The 20,105-nt window shown below is 47.9% G+C and overlaps 1 protein-coding gene across 6 annotated transcripts in view; it reads left to right on the top strand.

Annotated features, from left to right (window-relative positions):
• The window catches only part of B3GNTL1 (UDP-GlcNAc:betaGal beta-1,3-N-acetylglucosaminyltransferase like 1), a 995,378-nt gene that overhangs the window by 98,175 nt on the left and 877,098 nt on the right, over nucleotides 1-20,105 (top strand). For all 6 annotated transcript variants that reach the window (XM_063961006.1, XM_063961011.1, XM_063961009.1 and 3 more), the window contains one exon: nucleotides 14,134-14,198. In XM_063961006.1, the coding sequence (XP_063817076.1) occupies nucleotides 14,134-14,198 (65 nt within the window). The remainder of the gene's footprint in view (nucleotides 1-14,133; nucleotides 14,199-20,105) is intronic.

Below are 20,105 nucleotides of genomic sequence, written 5' to 3'. Positions count from 1 at the left end.
CTAAAAAATAGTTGTCATATGGGATGATTCAGTTCTGCCAGAGCCTAGCGCGCTAATGTAGGGTATCGGAAGGAAAGCCATGCTCATTTTCATCCTATTTACATGAAGAGTCAAACAATGTTTTCCTACCATAATAAGCGGATATTTTGCTGAGCAAGCTTACTAAATCGACCAATCTTAATTACACTTATAGGGCATGATTCAGATCTTGCAATAGCGTAATAAAGACCAAGTAACTTCTTCTGGGTAAAACAACGTTGCACTGCAGGTGGTGCAGATGTAAAATGTGCAGAGATTTATATTTGGAAGGGGTATCTTCAAACTGAAATCTGAATTGCAGTATAGGTCTAAAGCTGATCTAGCATTTTTGGGCTGCATGCAAAAGTAACCAGTACTTACCCTGCATGCAAAAAGTGTATGTATTTTGCCCGCCTCCTTGCATTGAAACATGGTTTGCTTTTTCTAACGGGCCCTACACACTGGCAGATCCGGCAGCGAGCTGCCCGACTGCGGATACAGTAGATGGGCGACTTGGCGGCGGGGGGGGGGGGGGGGGGCGGCATCAGCCGGCTCCATAGCAGTGCAGGCAAATATGGATGAGATTGTCCATATTGGCCTGCATTCACAAGCAACGGGGCGCCAGAGATGAACGAGCGCGGGGCCGCGCATCGTTCATCGCTGGTGCCACCACACTGAAAGATATGAACGGTATCTCATTCATTAATGAACAAGATCATTCATATCTTTCAGTATTATCGCCCAGTGTGTAGGGCTCATTACTCTATTCCCAAATCTGAATCGGGACCATAGCACATGGCTTGTAAGTTTTGTAAGGTAGACTTTGTACCATTTTATAGCCTTTCTTTATGTTATTCCTCATTTATTTATGTTCCTCAGAACTGAAAGCAGTATTTGAGATGTAGTCTCACCAATATCTTATGTAGTGGGAACAACGCACCTCTCTCTCTGCTTCTAAATCCTGTTCCTGTGCAACCTATGAAGGGTATTCCCCATTGCCTTGCTACATTGTCAGCCTACTGGTAGTGACTTTTTACGGTCCTTTACTTGTTGAGCAGCTGCTATTTTTGTGCTGTTAATACTGAATTTAGGCTTTTGGATTTCTGAGCCCTACGTACAGGATTTAACATTTTTGGAGCTAAGCCATAGGGGCCACACTATTAACCGTTTTTCTACTTACTCTAGGTCACCTGTCATATTGGTCACCTCACTCTGGTTTGGACCCTAAAGTACTTGTATATACAGATGCTGAAAAACCATGCTTGTAGATAATTTGGAGACCTTGCTTCGTAATGAATGTTTTGTAATGCAGCTCAAAACAGTGCTTTAACTTCATGTGCTGTTTTCATAGTGATTGTACCAAAGTTACCATATGTTACAGAGTTGTAAAAGTGGCAGATAATGTAAAAATACCTGCTTCTGTCTTAAAGAGTGTGCACAGAGGGGGGGGGGGGGGGGGGGTAGTTGGCATCTTGGCAATTACAATGGTGGCAGTCCTGATGCTGGAGTGTCGACAGAATGCCAAATGTAGGTATGCGGGAGAGGATTAGTGTTAGGCTGCGGGAGGCAAGGGTTAAGGTTAGGCTGCAGGGATGGAGGGTTATGGAGAGGGTGAGGGGTAGGGTTCGGTTACTTACGAAAGAGTGTCCTGATTCTGACCGTTGGGATGTCAATGTCAGTATCCTGACATTGGCATCCCATGTTGGAATTCCGTACCCAACCCTGACCAAGCGTTTTGTAGGCTTTGTTGATCTGAGTGTATGAGGCCAAAAAGATTAAATATTATTATTATCAGTTATTTTTATAGCGCACACATATTCCGCAGCGCTTTACAGAGAATATTTGCTTGTTCACCTCAGTCCCTGCCCCAGTGGAGTTTACAATCTAGATTCACTATAAGATGTACACACAGACACATTCACGCTAGGGTTAATTTTGTTGGGAGCCAATTAACCTACCAGTATATTTTTGGATTGTGGGAGGAAACCGGAGTACCCAGAGGAAACCCATGCAAGTAAGGGGAGAATATACAAACTCTGCACAGTTAGGACCATGGGCCCTCATTCCGAGTTGTTCGCTCGCAAGCTGCTTTTAGCAGCATTGCACACGCTAAGCCGCCGCCTACTGGGAGTGAATCTTAGCTTAGCAAAATTGCGAACGAAAGATTCTCAAAATTGCGATTAGAAATTTCTAAGCAGTTTCTGAGTAGCTCGACACTTACTCTGCCACTGCGATCAGTTCAGTCAGTTTCGTTCCTGGTTTGACGTCACAAACACACCCAGCGTTCGCCCAGACACTCCCCCGTTTCTCCAGCCACTCCCGCGTTTTTCACAGAAACGGCAGCGTTTTTTCACACACTCCCATAAAACGGACAGTTTCCGCCCAGAAACACCCACTTCCTGTCAATCACACTCCGATCACCAGAACGAAGAAAAAACCTTGTAATGCCGTGAGAAAATACCAAACTTCTTAGCAAATTTACTTGGCGCAGTCGCAGTGCGAACATTGCGCATGCGCAATTAGCGGAAAATCGCTGCGATGCGAAGAAATTTACCGAGCTAACAACTCGGAATGAGGGCCATGGTGGGAATCGAACCCATGACCTCAGTGCTGTGAGGCAGTAATACTAACCATTGCACCATCCGTACTCCCTCAAATATCAGTATTGTGACAAAATCATGTCTAAAGGTGCATACACACGGTGAGATCCTTGACTATGCAATTTCCCTTGAACTCCCCCAGAGCCCAGATTTTTACTATCTGTAGTTTCGATTTTGTCTCTGTACAATGGTTTTGACTAAGTGCCAATTTTGACTATACTTTGTACTAAATAGTACACTAGATAGTCAAGATTGACTTGCCTGCACAGTCTATCTAGCCTTGCGATGCCAACCCCACGGGAATGCGCATCGGGATCGAAAGCGGCATATCACCTTCCGTTTTGCACTAACTTTCCTTCCGATTTAGACTACGGGGTATACTCAGTAAGAGTCGGGTCCATTCCAACATGCAGTTGTCGGAATGGACCCGACAACCCCTATTCAAAAGAGCGGCCAAATCCGAGTGTCGGATTTGGGCGCTCTTGGTGTCCTGTCCTGCTGCTGCTGTCAGGGCTGCGGGTGCGCTGACAGCAGCGGCAGAGGGAGCTGTCAGCGGCGCCGGGGGTGAGGGAGGAGCGGTCAGCGGTGCCGGGGGTGAGGGGGGAGCGGTCAGTGGCGCCGGAGGTGAGGACATGTCTGCGGCGGTGGGGGTAGCAGTGGAGGAGATGGAGCAGACGGGGAGAGGAGGAGACGGGGGAGTAGCGGCTGCAGCAGCGGAGGCTCACGGCGGCGTCCACCTGGCTCCAGCAAGCAGGACCTCGCTTGCTGGAGCTGGGTGGACGCTGCCACTGGGTTCCTGCTCTCCCAGCTGCAGCGCTGCTCCCCGTCCCCTGGTCTCAGCTCCCTCATCTCAATCCGACTTTTTTTTAAAGTCGGATTGAGATTGTCGGAAACGGGGCTAAAACCTGTCGGGTTTGGCCCTGCTTCCGACCATGCACGCTGATCGGCGGCTGAAGCCGCCGCTCAGCGTGCATTCCGACAAGTCTGGTTTCCCGACTTGTCGGAATAAATGGGGCCGTAATGAATAGGTCGGAACCCCTTCCGACCTAAACCTGTCGGAAGCTGCCGTCTTCCTGACAAGACGGCAGCTTCCGACAGTTATTGAATATACCCCTAAATAGTCAAAATCGAAGGTATTTATCTCACCGTGTGTACACACCTTAATTAATGTGTGTTAAAATACAGTACATGTAATTGTTCTCAACTGATGTGATCTTATTTTCCTTTTTATTGTTCACCCTTTAAATGACCTTCTATATTGGAGCTACATTTGTTACATCTGAAATGTTTCTTCTTCCCATTAAGACTTGTCATTGCTGCAAACAACAGGGATCCTTTACAAAGCACAGAATGCCTGCAATGCATTGCAAAACCACCTTTGGTTCCGCAATGCACCATACCTTGCGCAAAATGGAGGTGTGTTGTAGAGGTAGCAGAGAATTGCACAGGCCACTGGTACATGTTGGGTGGAATGGCGGTATTCCTAGCAAAGTACATAGTAGGTACACTCGTGCATGTGATCTTGCAGAGCAGTACAGAAACTTATCTTTATAGTGTTGCTCTGTTGGAAATCTTGTCCAGAGAGTAACCATCCTGTAATGCTGCAGTAAAGTCACTGTCACCTACAAATATGGAAGGGCAGCCATCACTGATGTGCGGGGGACTACAAAGAAGCCTCTGTAAAGATTTCCTTCAGGAGATTAAATACCGGGCATCTATTGTGCATAGAAAGTGCTTCCACCATGAGTTCACATCTAGGGGCAGATTTATTAAGCTCGGTGAAGTGATAAATTGGAAGGTGATAAAGTACAAGCCAGTCAGCTCCTAACGGTCATTTTTCAAACCCAGCCTGTGATATGGTAGTTAGGATCTGATTGGCTGGTCCTTTATCACCTTCCACTTTATCACTTCAACGAGTTTAATAAATCTGCCCCCTTATTTGTTATTCAAATATGTTTCAAAGTTATTTTCTATTTCTGCAGCGGGGTACACTGGAATTCCACAGGGAATAACATCGGGGTGTAGAGTTGGATCTTGATCCAAGGCACCAACAGGCTAAAGCTTTGACTGTTCCCAGGATGCATTGCACCACCTCCTCTATAACCCCGCCTCCAGGCACTGGAGCTCAGTTTATAAATTGGTGCCTGGCAGCTAACAGGTTGGATTGTGCTAGACAGCCCTGAAAAAAGCTTTTTTTTTTTTAGAAGACTTCAAGGGTCGCAGCACTGGTTATGTCAGTCTGACATTCTGTGCTGCGGCTCCATCACCTCCCCCAGCAGCGCTGCATACTCCCGCGGCCTGGTTCCCGGGTACTTGCAGCGGAGGCGTACCGGACTTCAGGCACACACCACTGACGCTCTCCTGGATCGCGTGGCTGCACATCAGGGAGGAGGTAAGAGGCTCCCCCAGGTGGGACCCGCCGGTAAATCGTGGTCCGGTCGCGGTCTCAGGAGACGGACCGTGTCGCTGGCGTGTACACAGTACTGCACAGGGACCCCACTTTATCCACTAGGGCAGGGAGCACAGGTTGGATTTACTAAAATACGTTTAAAATAGGCTCCATAGTACCCGGTGGTGAAGTCCAGCAGAATGGGTATGGCGCTGACCTGTAGCCCCTCCCCCAGCTCCGGGCATTATCTACTGCTGGTGTTCCCGCCCTGAAGCTGCATCTCTCTCTCTCTCCTTCACTCCCTGCAGAGATTTTAGATTTTGGTGCCATCTTCACTACTAGCTGGGCTGATCTGCTGGGCTAAGTCTCCTCTGTAAAGCCGCCTGTCTCATCAGCACTGTGCTTTTACAGACGCTTAAGTATTCTACATGTCAATTTAGACAGTGTTAGTTAAGAACAAGTGTACTTCTATCTGAATATTTGGTACAAGTATTCTGTGATATACATCCAGTATCTACTGTGCATTGTTATATCTATACTCATACATAGTTATATGTAATTTACTAGTCCAGTGCAGTTTTATTGTTTATATGTAATAACTTTTGCATTGTACCTGTGACCCGAGTGTGCCTGTAGCTGTTGTGTGGGATCCCATTCTCCTATATCACATATTGCTGTCACTATATTCTGATTTAGAGGGGCTAGGTGCGTCAGGGTCTCATATATCTATATAGTGTTACACAGAATATACCATTTGGTATTTTTTTTACTGTGTGTTTGTCACCTCATATCGCTTAAATCCTCTGTTTTGTGTCCTGTGTTTACTGTCACACAACAAAGTGTTTTTTTTCCAGATATTGGGGTATATTAAATTAGGGTCAGATCCATTCCGACATGGATTTGGCGGAATGGATCCGACAACCCCTATTCAATCCCATCTCAATGCGACTTTTAAAAAAAAGTCGAATTGAGATGAGACCTGTGAGCGGAGGAGATGGGGGGAGACCAGCGGGAACAGCCGCGGGCAGACAGGGGAGAGCAGCGCTACAGCAGTACGTGAATCGGCAGCTATACCGCCGTTTCACGTACTATTCGACAAGTCGAATTCCCCGACTTGTCGAATAAAAATAGCGGGGACTGAATAGGTCGAATCACGATTCGATCTTAAAAAGTCGAAAACTGCCGTCTTTTCGACAGACGGCAGCTTTCGATCCTAATTGAATATACCCCATTGTGTTTGTCTAGGTATATTGTACCGTTATGCCCTACGGCTATATTCCCTATAATGTCTGCTACACAGGGCAGGAAATCCGCGGACGCTTCTGCACCTTCAGTACTGACTCCACGGATTTACCTGAGGGGAAAGTTTTAGCTGCTGGTTCAGGCGCTGAGTGCCATACACCCAGTCTACCTGCGGTACCTGTGGCCAATCAAGACCCACCTTGGGCAGCGTTCTCAAGTATGCTGTGACACGTCTTGCGCCCCCTGTGGGACCTGCTGTGCCATTGCAGCCACATATTGGGGGTAATTCCAAGTTGATCGCAGCAGGAATTTTTTTTAGCAGTTGGACAAAGCCATGTGCACTGCAGGGGAGGCAGATATAACGTGCAGAGAGAGTTAGATTTGGGTGTGGTGTGTTCAATCTGCAGTCTAATTTGCAGTGTAAAAATAAAGCAGCCAGTATTTACCCTGCACAGAAATAAAATAACCCACCCAAATCTAACTCTTTCTGCACATGTTATATCTGCCTCCCCTGCAGTGCACATGGTTTTGCCCAACTGCTAAAAAATTTCCTGCTGCGATCAACTTGGAAATACCCACATTGTCCCTGTAGTTAATCTGCACTGGGCAGGTACTCTGTCTACCCAGTTACAACAATTAAATCAAACCTTGGTTAGACAAAAGTCTACCACCCGCCCCTCTGGGGCCAAGGGGTAATTTAAAAGGGCCATTTCTTTCTAACAATCCACTAATATTTCGGATAATTCTTCTGATGAGGATGGGGAATATACTGATGCGTCAGACACTGATTCAGTTGCTTCTGATGAGGAATCTACAACCCAGGTTGATTTTCCTGACCTGGTGGAGGCTATTAAGCTAATTTTTCAAATAGATGATGACGTTGAGCATGCTACTGTGTCTAAGAAACCTGACAAGTTCAAACGTCAGAAGGTTGCTAAGGTAGTCTTACCACATTCTGACCACTTAATTGACATACGTCAGGTCTCCTGGTCGTCGCCAGGAAATAAATTTTCCTTGTCTAAAAAGGTGCTAGCTCGATATCCTATCCCTGCGGAGTTGAGTAACAAGTGGGAAACTCCACCGCCAATGGACTCTCATGTCCACTGTTGTGGGGTCAACTACTCTGTCACCTCACTGAAGGAACCGACGGATAAGCGTTTGGAGGGATGCCTGAAGTCTATTTACTCCCTCACTGGCGCTGTACAGAGACCCACTGTGGCAGCCCCCTTGGCTGCGAAAAGTATTGAAGCATGGGTTCAGGCAATTAAGGATGAGCTTCCTCAGGATTTTTCTGACACTGCCAGACAATATCTGTCTTATATTACCACAGCCTCCCACTATATTCAGGAGGCGGCCTCTGATGCAGGTGTAATGGCGGCCAAGGCATCTACTACGTCCTTTCTGGCTCGTCGAATTGTGTGGTTGAGGTCCTGGAAGGTGGACCTGGACTCCAAAAAGACCTTGGAAGTGCTCTCTTTTTAGGGAGACCTCCTATTTGGGGAGGATCTGAACAAGATTGTAACTGACTTGGCTACTGCCAAGACTGCGTATCTCCCGAATACTAATCCTTCTGCTCCGAAAGCTAAGAATACCACCTTTTGTTCCTTTCGACTTCCAGGATAAGCAAACGGTCAGGAATATCCACGACGGGCTCGTGCTTCCAAAACCACTAAACGGAAATCTAAACAATCCTGGACTTCCCATCAGCCTGCTTCCAAACAAGACAAGCCTGCTGCATGACGGGGCGGGCCTCCACCTGGGTTACCCTAGGGTGGGAGGCTGACTTCTGCAGTTGGCCCCAGGCATGGTTAGAGGCCACTTCGGACGCCTGGGTGCGGGAAGTTGTCTCTCACGGGTATGTGATCTCTTTCAAGAGACGTCTCCCTCGCCAGTTTTGCACAGCGGCTATCCCTGCGGATCCGTTAAAAGCGCAAGCTCTGCACTCGGTTGTACAATCCCTCCTGGATACAGGAGTGGTAGTGCCGGTGCCTCTGTTTCAGAAGGGCAGGGAATACTATTCGACCCTGTTTCTAGTTCCGGAGCCAAATGTGTACTTCCGGCCTATACTCAACCTTAAATCATTGAACAAATGTGTGAGTGTCCAAATTCCATATGAAAACTCTGCGCTCTATTGTGCTGGCCATGGAACCCGAAGACTATATGGTATCCCTGGACATACAGGATGCTTACCTGCATATTCCTATTGCCATGCCGCATCAGCAGTATCTGCAGTTTGCTATTGGCAACCTACATTATCAATTCCAGGCCTTGCCATTTGGATTGGCCACGACCCCTCGGATTTTCACCAAGGTAATGGCCGTGATGACGGCTCATCTCCGTCGTCAGGGAATCAGGATCCTGCCTTATCTGGATGACTTGCTGATTCTGGCGAACTCTCAAGAGGTTCTCCTCAGTCATCTGTAGCGGACGGCCCAATTCCTAAAAGCACACGGGTGGCTCATCAACTGGAAAAAGTACTCGCTGGTCCCTGCTCGGAGCATGGTGCACCTGGGGTTGCTACTGAACATGGTTTCGGCTTTCGACATGGTAGAGTATGCTCAATTTCATTCCCGCCCTCTGCAGAGGTTAATCCTTTCCAAGTGGGACGGCCTGCCTCATCGGATCAGGTCTCAAATGATCTCCTGGACTCTGGAGGTTAGTCTGTCACTGAGCTGGTGGCTACAGGACCAACAGTTGAGAAGGGGCCGTCCCTTCTGGATCTCCAACTGGGTCTTCCTGACAATGGATGCCAGTCTGCGTGGTTGAGGCGCGGTGTTGGAGCAACATTCTCTCCAGGGTCGGTGGACCAGGGAGGAGTCTCTCCTCCCGATAAACATTCTGGAATTGCGGGCAGTGTTCAATGCATTGACACTAGCCCTGCCTCTAATACAGAACAGGCCTGTTCAAGTACAATCAGACCACGCCACCACGGTGGCGTACATAAATCCTCAAGGCAGCACTCGAAGCCGCATGGCAATACTGGAAGTATCAAAGATTCTACGTTGGGCGGAATGCCATCTGCCAGCAATATCGGCAGTATTCATTCACCTCAAATCCTCAACTGGGAAGCGGATTTCCTCAGTCGTCAGGACATTCACGCAGGAGAGTGGAGTCTTCATCCGGAAGTCTTTCAACTCCTCATGGACAAATGGGGCATACCGGATGTAGACCTGATGGCGTCTCGACACAATCACAAGGTTCTGGTCTTCGGATCAAGGACAAGGGATCCTCAAGCAGCATTTGTGGACGCACTGGCAATTCCATGGAACTTTCGTCTGCCATACGTGTTCCCTCCAGTGTCGCTCCTTCCCAGGGTAATACGGAAGTTCAAGCAAGAAGGAGGAATTCTACTTCTAGTCGCTCCAGCGTGGCCCAGACAGCATTGGTTCTCGGACCTGCAGGGTCTCTGGATAGAGCATCCTCTTCTACTTCCTCAACACCAAGACCTCCTCATTCAGGGCCCTTGTGTCTACCCAGACCTGGTCAGACTGGCTTTGAAGGCGTGGCTCTTGAAGCATCACTCCTGAGAGCAAAAGGATTCTCTGAAGCGGTCATTCAAACTATGTTAAAAGCCCGTAAACCAGCTTCAGCTCGGATTAATTACAGGGTCTGGAATTCTTACTTCACCAGGTGTGCTGCTAAGAATTATGATGCACACACTTTCAGAGCGTCCAGGCATTTGGCTTTTCTACAACAAGGCCTAGACTTGGGCCTTCGTCTGGCCTCCCTCAAGGTCCATATATCTGCCTTGTCGGTGTGGTTTCAGAGAAAAATTGTCTCTTCCTGACGTTCACACTTTCACTCAGGGTGTTTTATGGATTCAGCCTCCCTATGTCCCTCCTGTGGCTCCATGGGATCTGTCTGTTGTTCTAAATGCCCTACAAGAGTCTCCATTTGAATCTCTTGAGTCTGTGGACCTTAAATATCTTACGCTTAAGGTCGTTTTTCTGTTGGCTATTGCCTCTGCTAGGGGGGTGTCGGACTTGGGCGCTTTGTCCTGTCGTCCACCCTTTCTGATTTTTCAACGTGGCTGGGCAGTTCTTCAGGTTATTTGCCTAAGGTGGTATCATCTTTTCACCTTAACCAGGAGATTGTGGTTCCAGCCTTCCTCTCTTCTGGTTTGTCCTCCAAAGAGCGATCTTTGTATATGGTACGGGCTCTCCATATTTATGTGGAAAGGACTGCCTCTATCAGGAGGTCAGATTCCATTTTTATACTTTTTGGTTTTCACAAACGTGGCTGGCCTGCAAATAAGCAAACCTTGGCCAGATGGATTAGAATGGTGTTTGCACAAGCTTATGCGCAGGCTGGGCTCCCTGCTCCTGCTGCTATCAAGGCCCATTATACTCTGTCTGTTGGACCTTCTTGGGCGGCCTATGGTCCTCAGTGAACGTGATCATTAGGTTCTATGCCTTTGATAATTCCACCTCCCAGGATGCTTCCTTTGGACGCAGGGTTCTTGTGCCCGTTACAGTCCCCGATGTTATTCCCTGTGGAATAGCAGTGTACCCCACTGCAGAAAATGAGATTTATGGTAGACTTACCATAGTTAAATCTCTTTCTGCGAGGTACACTGGATTCCACAGGGCGCCCACTCTGACACACTTAGCATCTTTGAGTTTGTATGGCATTAGCCGCTAGTCCCTTCTCCTGTCGTGAGAATGTGGTTCTATGTGAGTAACATCTACCGTCTCTCTTGCCTGCTACTGCATTGTACTAGTCAACGAAACTGAGCTCCAGTGCCTGGAGGCGGGGTTATAGAGGAGGCGGTGCAATACATCCTGGGAACAGTCAAAGCTTTAGCCTGTTGGTGCCTCTGTTCAAGATCCAACTCTACACCCCATTGTTATTCCCTGTGGAAACCAGTGTACCTCGCAGAAAGAGATTCGACAGGAGTTCGACAGGATTAGGTTTCAGAGTACTTCTCATTTACCGGCCACCTGGAGATTGAAAGATATTTCTACAAGAAATTGCAGACACTGTTGCTGGCCTGGTTCTGGAACATCAAAGATGGCTCATCCTCGGGGATTTCAATGCATGGGTGGATGATGAGCTCTCACGCCTTGGTCAAGACCTCCTGTGCACAATGAATGGTCTGGGCTTCACACAGGTCATTCCCTCTGCCACACATAAAAGTGGTCACACTCTCGACCTTGTCTTTCAGATTGGATTAGAAGTCACTGACCTAAAAATAAACCCAGTCATCTGGTCAGACCACTACTCCCTCTGGTTCTCAATTGCAACCCCTCAAATAAGATCTCTGCCCGTGGAGTTGACCAGGTATCGTCCAAGGAGGGGTATGACTCCCCAGGCTCTTGCAGCAAATCTGGATCTCTCTGCTATAGTGGGTGCCTGTGAAGATCCCTGTTCCCTAGTCCGTTATTATAATAGGGATGTTATGGCTGCAATTGATATTATCGCCCCTGTGCGTTTAAGACCTCGTAAACCACAACGTCAAGCTCCATGGTTCGACAACAGTGTTAGTGAGCTCAAGAAAAGGGGGCGTAGACTGGAAAGACGATGGAGGAAGACTAACCTAGTGGATGACAAAATAAAACTAATAAAGCATAACGAAGAATATCAATCGACAATCACTCGTAAGAAAGCACAGTTCCTGTCAAATGAGATCACAGCAGCAAACAATAGGCCAGCTCAACTTTTCCGCACAGTGGAGATGCTTTGCAAGCCAGCATGCCTGCAGACTGATGAGACCCTCTCCCAGGCAAGATGCAACAAGTTTGCAAACTTCTTTGCAGATAAAATATCCACCATCCGGGCTGGAATCTCCACAGTGCCATCAAATGAGTGCCAAACTACAAAGCCTGCCAATATAAGCGACCTGCCTTCATGGACCAGCTTTGATCCAGTGGATGTAAAGGACACTGCTGAAATTGCTCGGATTTTGCTTCCCACCACCTGCGATCTGGACTTAGCCTCAACCAAGCTTCTAATAGGTTGTATGGATATAATTGGTCCTGTCTTTACAAAAATTGTTCAATGCTCTTTGCAGACAGGCATTTTTCCTGAACCCCTAAAGGAAGCAATTGTTAGACCGCTTCTTAAAAAACCTAATTTAGAGCCCGACTGCATGACCAACTACAGACAGGTATCAAACCTTCCTTTCATAGGAAAGGTTATTGAGAAAGTCGTTGCAAATCAACTGGAAACCCGCCTGACAACCCATGATATTTATGATCCATTTCAATCAGGATTCAGGAGAAGACATAGCACTGAAACAGCCCTGGTGTGTGTGTTAAATGATCTTCTGATGGCAAAAGACAGAGGTGACTGTTCAATATTAATCTTTCTGGATCTCTTGGCAGCATTTGATACCGTGGACCATGGGCTTCTGATTGAGCGACTGATACATTTCTGTGGTCTGGATGGCACAGTCCTAAGCTGGTTCAAATCATTTCTCACAGGCAGGTCACAGAGAGTATCATCTGGATTATACTCATCACCACCAGTGCCATTGCCATGTGGTGTCCCACAAGGTTCTATACTATCCCCCATGCTTTTTGCAGTATACATGCTCCCATTGGGCGAAATAATCAGGCGCCATGGCCTGGTCTACCACTGCTATGCAGATGATACACAACTGTACTTGTCCTTTGCTCCGGGCACTGATAACCCAATAGCAACCCTAAATGGCTGTCTAGCTGAACTACAGGAGTGGATGAGCGCCAGTTGGCTGCGACTGAACCCGGATAAAACAGAGGTCCTTTTGATATGACCGCAACATCAAAGGACAAGACTGCAGCATAGCCAACCAACTGGACTTAAACTCGGGATTCAGAATTACAGACCAGTGATCGTGTGTGGAATCCTGGCGTTGTCCTGGATGGTGGCTTGACACTTAACCATCAGATATCAGCCACAATCAAATCCTCATTCTTTCACCTGAGGAACATAGCCAGAATCAAGCACTTAATTCCCTCAGATGATATGCCAAAAGTCATACATGCATTTGTATCATCTCGTTTAGACTACTGTAATGCCCCCTACCTTGGTCTACCAGCAAAAGAATTGCAGCGCTTACAGCTGGTGCAAAACACAGCTGCCAGGCTATTAACCAACCAGCCCCGTTCTAGCCACATAACACCCATCCTCTACTCCCTTCACTGGCTGCCTGTACGATGGCGAATCATCTTCAAGATTGGCTTACTGAGTTTCAAAGCATTACATGACCAAGGCCCAAGGTACCTGAAACAGCTTCTGACCCCATACTGCCCCACTCGATTACTGCGATCTGTAGATGAAGGACTTTTAGCAGTACCTAGAATCTACCGTAATTCATCTGGGGGTCGAGCTTTTAGTCATGCGGCTCCGATTCTATGGAACTCACTTCCCCCGCACAGTGCGAGAGGCCCCAACTATAGAATCCTTCAAAAGTAGACTCAAGACTTTTCTGTTTACTCAAGCATTTCCATAATGTCCCTTTTAGTATCTTCATGCTTCTGTATTTTATGAAAATGTACTTCATTATTTTCTGTACTATATTATGCTATGTATCTGTTAAGCGCCTTGAGTCCTATTGGAGAAAGAGCGCTATATAAATAAAAATTATTATTATTATTATTATTATTAACCATGGTAAGTCTACCATAAATTTCCTTTTTTATGACTTTTTACTTCATGCTATAACTGGATACTGCTGTGCGCGTCTGAATGGAGCAACACTTGAATTGCTCTGTCGGGCACCATCTAGTGGTTGCCGACGCGCAAAACACTTGAATACCCCCCATAGAGGGGAAGAGCAGCATTAGCCTTTTATTATATAGGATAATGACCTCGTATGATAGTAAACTGGCAGGACCACTGCTGCTCTTTCATAAGTTTCTTATAAGACATCCAGCAATTACTTATTTTTCTTGCTCATTTTAGTTGGCTACGCAAAGAACCAAGCCATTAGGCAGAGCTCTGGATGTTACTTGTGTTTCTTGGATTCGGTGAGTACATTTTACATTGCTTGTTTTTAGTCAACGCATGTGAGTTCTAAGGGTTTTCACCTTCATTGTGGTTTATTTTATTGTTGGTGAATACATTTTACTAAATTGTTACTTCTGTTCTTTTCTTTGGGCCTAATTCAGACCCGATCGTAGATGAGCTAAATTTAGTACCTGATTAAAAAGCACAGAAGGAAGACAGAAAGAAACAAGTCAAAGTTAGTGGAAAGTTAGTATGTGGACTCCATTTGTCATCTGAAGGCAGGAAGTTTCTTTAATGAAACAATTAAATTAACTTTAGTTGTGCCAGGAGCAGGATTAACAATTGGGCTGATGGAGTTGCAGCTCCAGGTCCACACCCCAAAATAGTCCCACTGCATCTGCAGCAACATACCCTCCACCAATTTACACACACAAACAGGTACAAATTTGAAAAGGGGGCATGGCCATGGGTAAAGTGGCGTTGACACACCCCTTTTCCTATACTTTCAATGGAAGTTTGTAGAGCCAAAAATCGGTACAGACCATAAAAAAAAGGTCCTGTACCTGCCAAAAAGGAACAGTTGGAGGGTATGCCACTGCATCTGCAGCAAGTCTCCGCACTGTAGATAGGGGGGGGGGGAATCCTTTTACTGCAGCGTCCTATGTCCTGCTGCTAGTCCGCCTGCCCTCTCTGGCATCAACAATCCCCACTCCCTAGCCGCAGCGCAGGTGGAATAAAGCTGCTGATGCCACCGGCTAAGGCCTGCTGGGAGCTGTGGTTTATTGAGTGCATCTTCTTCCCTGTAATGTGGCGCGTTGGGATACCGGTGCTAACAATAGTGACTGGTTACGTGGCTGCTGTGCGAGTCTCCGGGAGAGCCACTGCCAAAGGGAGGACAGCAGCTTAGCTGCTTCCAGGAGGAGAAGCATTACCCGCCCCTCCCCCACTCGCAGTACCTCTGGGCCCCATCCGCGGCACCCCGACACCCCTCGCTCCACCACCTGCGGTGGCTCCAAACCCCCTCCCCCACCCACAGCACCCCCGCACCTGCCCCTCCCCCACCCGCGGCACCCCCGCACCCGCTCCTCCCTCACCCCCTCCACCACCGCCCCCACCCCTCCCCCACTTGCGGCACCCCCGCAACCGCTCCTCCCTCATCCGCGGTGGCTCCGATCTCCCCCCGTGCGGCACCAGCCCCTCCCCCACCCACGTCTCCCCGCCGCACCCGCCACTTCCTCCAACCGCAGCACCTACTAGGTGATTCATCAGGCCCTGCGTGCGCTGTTCACGCCGTTGCAAGGGGCTGCGACCCCTTAACCATCGCACGCCCTTTGTCCGTGCAATATTTAACCACTTACACAATTATGATTGGAGGTAATACTCCATTTAATACAAATTTTGCACACTGCAAGGGTTACGGGAACGTAGCCCCTTACGACTGTGTGAAGAGCGCCCATAGGGCACGATGAATTACATAGTATTAACATAACTATCACCTCTTCATACTATGGGGGAATTAAATTTTCTCTGGCTGGGTCCACAGGATTATCCACAGGATAACTTTGGGATATTGTCGAGCGACAGCGAAAATGGCACCAACACGGTCACGAGCTTCCTGGCCTCCCAGGATGCATTGGGGCCTCCACTATATAGTCCTGCCCACTGACTCAGTCAGATCAGTTTTTTGCTTGGTGCGGCAGGAAGCCGCTTGGTCACAGGGCTGCTGTGAAAGCAGCCTCAAGTTTTCATTACTTTATTTTTATAGACTTACTATAATGTTTTTTTAGAGCAACTTCTTCTAACAGCGTCTTAAACGCATATTAAAAAGAGTCGCTCCAACAACTCCCCACCGGGTCGCAACAACGCTTACCTTCGGGTATCAGTGCTGTCTCGACGGGCGTCTGTGTCGGATGTTCTAGCAGGTCCAGTAGACGTAACCAGGCTGTGGCCATAGCATGGGGAGACGGTGAGTCTATGGACTTCCTCTTACTAGAGGGGTCAGGACACAGCTACACTGTTTTGGTAGAGACTACAAACAGTGTGTTGATGCGCCGAACACCTCGAGTGTGACAGCGCTACGCTCTGGGGATCATAGGCGCCAGGACTAGGTAGAGGCCACGATCCTGGGAGTTTAAGTCAACGGGGGGATTCAGACGCTCTCCTGGCCGTCCCTCCTCTGAGTTCATGGCCAGTTCCCGCTTCCGCCTCAGACGCTACCACGTGGGTACTCGGTCGCAGCTTAGACGCTGCGGTTGTGTACACTGGATATAAACCCGCCCAGACCGAGTCGCAGGCCTTAGCGTCTGCATACACGTGGAAGTCGCTCAGCGTCCGTGTCCGTTGGTGAGCGTCCGTGTCCGTTATCAGTTATCAAGAGCGTCAGTGTACACCAGTAGCGTCTGAATCCACTCAGCGTCTTACGAGCGTATTTGCTTGGATATGGAAGTGTGGTGAGTCTCCCTGTATCCCGCTCTCTGGAGGCAGGGTATACAGTACTAAAAATTCTCTCTACTTCTTAGTATGCATTGTTAATTTTTAGTACCTATTGCATATGAGACCTGTATATTACTGTGTTTTCTGCATGTTATGTTGAAAATAGAACCAGTTAAAACAGAAGTACAATTTTCCTACTTATGTATAAGTTGTTTTAGAGGTTGTATCTACTCATATGACAATGTCTAATGCTTTAACATGTGACTGACTGCTAGTATGTGTGCTGACTTTTCTATGTAATGTCAGTCCTGTTCTGACCCTCAAATCAGGTGCAGTGTGGTCAGATTGATCTCACCTCTATATACTGACATATAGGGTGTTCTTCAGTCACAAATTGTGTAGTCGATAACAGGTTAATACCATGTCTGTGAGCGGCAAAAGTGATGAGGAGAATTTATCAAGCACTCCTATAGCCCTAACATGCTTATCTTGTAAGTCAGGGGTAATTGATATGAATCAATTGGTCACTTATGAGGGTTTGTGTGCAAACTGTTTCGCTTTTCAGCGAAGTAAAAAACAGGAGTTGGTTCAACCCCCAACAGAGCCACCATGGAATATGTTCGCAAAGACTCTGTCTTCAATAGCGGACAGGTTAGCTCCGGTAGCACCACCTCAAGGGTTAGGTTATACTATGAACCCATACATGCAGCTCCCTTCCTATGGTTTGGTTCCAGTAGCCTCTACAAGCAACCAAGGGGCAGGTAAGACTAAGACAGATGCGTCTGTGTGGCAGACTACACAAGATGATACATCGGATGATGATGAGGAAATAATAGATTCAACTCCGTATGATGATCAGTCGCAGAGCTTTAGTTCAGAAGATGTAGAACTTATTAATGCCGTGAAGGCTGTGCTTTCTTTGGAAGAGCCAGCCAAGACAGCGTTAAAAGCAAAAGCACCTGTATTTAAACGAACAAAATCAGTGAAAGCTGAATTTCCAGCGTCAGATGAGTTGACGGAAATGATGGATGAGTCTTGGGCAGCGCCCAGTAAAAAGTATAAGATTCCTAAGAGATGGGATTCTTATTATTCATTTCCTGCTGGGGATTGTTCGAAGAGAGAAGTTCCTCCAAAAGTAGATGCACATGTTCTGCGACTCGTGCATAAATCTGCTTTACCACCGTCATCTACCTCTTTGAATGATGTCACAGACAGAAGGGTAGAGAGCCTGTTGAAAAATATTTCTCTGACGTCCTAGTGGATGCTGGGAACTCCGTAAGGACCATGGGGAATAGCGGCTCCGCAGGAGACTGGGCACAAAAGTAAAGCTTTAGGACTACCTGGTGTGCACTGGCTCCTCCCCCTATGACCCTCCTCCAAGCCTCAGTTAGATTTTTGTGCCCGGCCGAGAAGGGTGCATTCTAGGAGGCTCTCCTGAGTTTCTTAGTAAAAGTTTAGTTTTAGGTTTTTTATTTTCAGTGAGACCTGCTGGCAACAGGCTCACTGCATCGAGGGACTAAGGGGAGAAGAAGCGAACCTGCCTGCTTGCAGCCAGCTTGGGCTTCTTGGCTACTGGACACCATTAGCTCCAGAGGGACCGAACACAGGCCCAGCCTCGGAGTCCGGTCCCAGAGCCGCGCCGCCGGCCCCCTTACAGAGCCAGAAGCAAGAAGAGGTCCGGAAAATCGGCGGCAGAAGACATCAGTCTTCACCAAGGTAGCGCACAGCACTGCAGCTGTGCGCCATTGCTCCTCAGGCACACTTCACACTCCGGTCACTGAGGGTGCAGGGCGCTGGGGGGGGGGCGCCCTGAGCAGCAATAGAAACACCATGGCTGGCGAAAATACATCACATATAACCCCCAGGGCTATATGGATGTATTTTAACCCCTGCCAGAATACAGCAAAAAGCGGGAGAAAAGTCCGCCGAGAAGGTGGCGGAGCCGATCTCCTCAGCACACGGGCGCCATTTTCCCTCACAGCTTCGCTGGAAGGACGTCTCCCTGACTCTCCCCTGCAGTCCTGCACTACAGAAAAGGGTAAAACAAGAGAGGGGGGCACTAATTAGGCGCAGTATAAATAAAACGGCAGCTATAAGGGGAAAAACACTTCTATAAGGTTATCCCTGTATATATATAGCGCTCTGGTGTGTGCTGGCATACTCTCCCTCTGTCTCCCCAAAGGGCTAGTGGGGTCCTGTCCTCTATCAAAGCATTCCCTGTGTGTATGCTGTGTGTCGGTACGATTGTGTCGACATGTATGAGGAGGAAAATGGTGTGGAGGCGGAGCAATTGCCTGTAATGGAGATGTCACCCCCTAGGGAGTCGACACCTGAGTGGCTGAGCTTATGGAAGGAATTACGTGACAGTGTCAGCTCTTTACAAAAGACGGTTGATGACATGAGACAGACGGCTACTCAGCTCGTGCCTGTCTAGGCGTCTCAAAAGCCATCAGGGGCTCTAAAACGCCCGTTACCTCAGATGGCAGATACAGACGCCGACACGGATACTGACTCCAGTGTCGACGATGAAGAGACGAATGTGACTTCCAAATAGGGCCACACGTTACATGATTGATGCTATGAAAAATGTTTTACATATTTCTGATAATACAAGTACCACTAAAAAGGGTATTATGTTTGGTGAGAAAAAAACTGCCTGTAGTTTTTCCTGCATCTGAGGAATTAAATGAAGTGTGTGATGAAGCGTGGGTTTCCCCCGATAAAAAACTGATAATTCCTAAAAGGTTATTAGCATCATACCCCTTCCCGCCAGAGGATAGGGCACGTTGGGAAACACCCCCTAAGGTGGATAAAGCGCTCACACGTTTGTCAAAACAGGTGGCACTACCGTCTCCTGATAGGGCCGCCCTTAAGGAACCTGCTGACAGAAAGCAGGAGAATATCCTAAAATGTATATACACTCACACGGGTGTTATACTGCGACCAGCAATCGCCTCAGCCTGGATGTGCAGTGCTGGGGTGGCTTGGTCGGATTCCCTGACTGACAATATTGATACCCTGGATAGGGACAGTATATTACTGACTATAGAGCATTTGAAAGATGCATTTCTATATAAGCGGGATGCACAGAGGGATATTTGCCGACTGGCATCAAGAGTAAGTGCGCTGTCCATTTCTGCCAGAAGAGGGTTATGGACGAGGCAGTGGTCAGGTGATGCTGATTCCAAAAGGCATATGGAAGTATTGCCTTACAAAGGGGAGGCGTTATTTGGGGTAGGTCTATCAGACCTGGTGGCCACGGCAACTGCTGGGAAATCCACATTTTTACCCCAGGTAGCCTCTCAACATAAGAAGACGCCGTATTATCAGGCGCAGTCCTTTCGGCCCCATAAGGGCAAGCGGGCAAAAGGCTCCTCATTTCTGCCCCGTGGCAGAGGGAGAGGAAAAAGGCTGCAGCAAACAGCCAGTTCCCAGGAACAGAAGCCCTCTCCCGTTTCTGCCAAGTCCTCAGCATGACGCTGGGGCTTTACAAG

This window comes from Pseudophryne corroboree, chromosome 3 (assembly GCF_028390025.1).
Source record: "Pseudophryne corroboree isolate aPseCor3 chromosome 3, aPseCor3.hap2, whole genome shotgun sequence".
Taxonomy (NCBI): domain Eukaryota; kingdom Metazoa; phylum Chordata; class Amphibia; order Anura; family Myobatrachidae; genus Pseudophryne; species Pseudophryne corroboree.
This window is presented reverse-complemented; position numbering and strand designations above follow the sequence as displayed.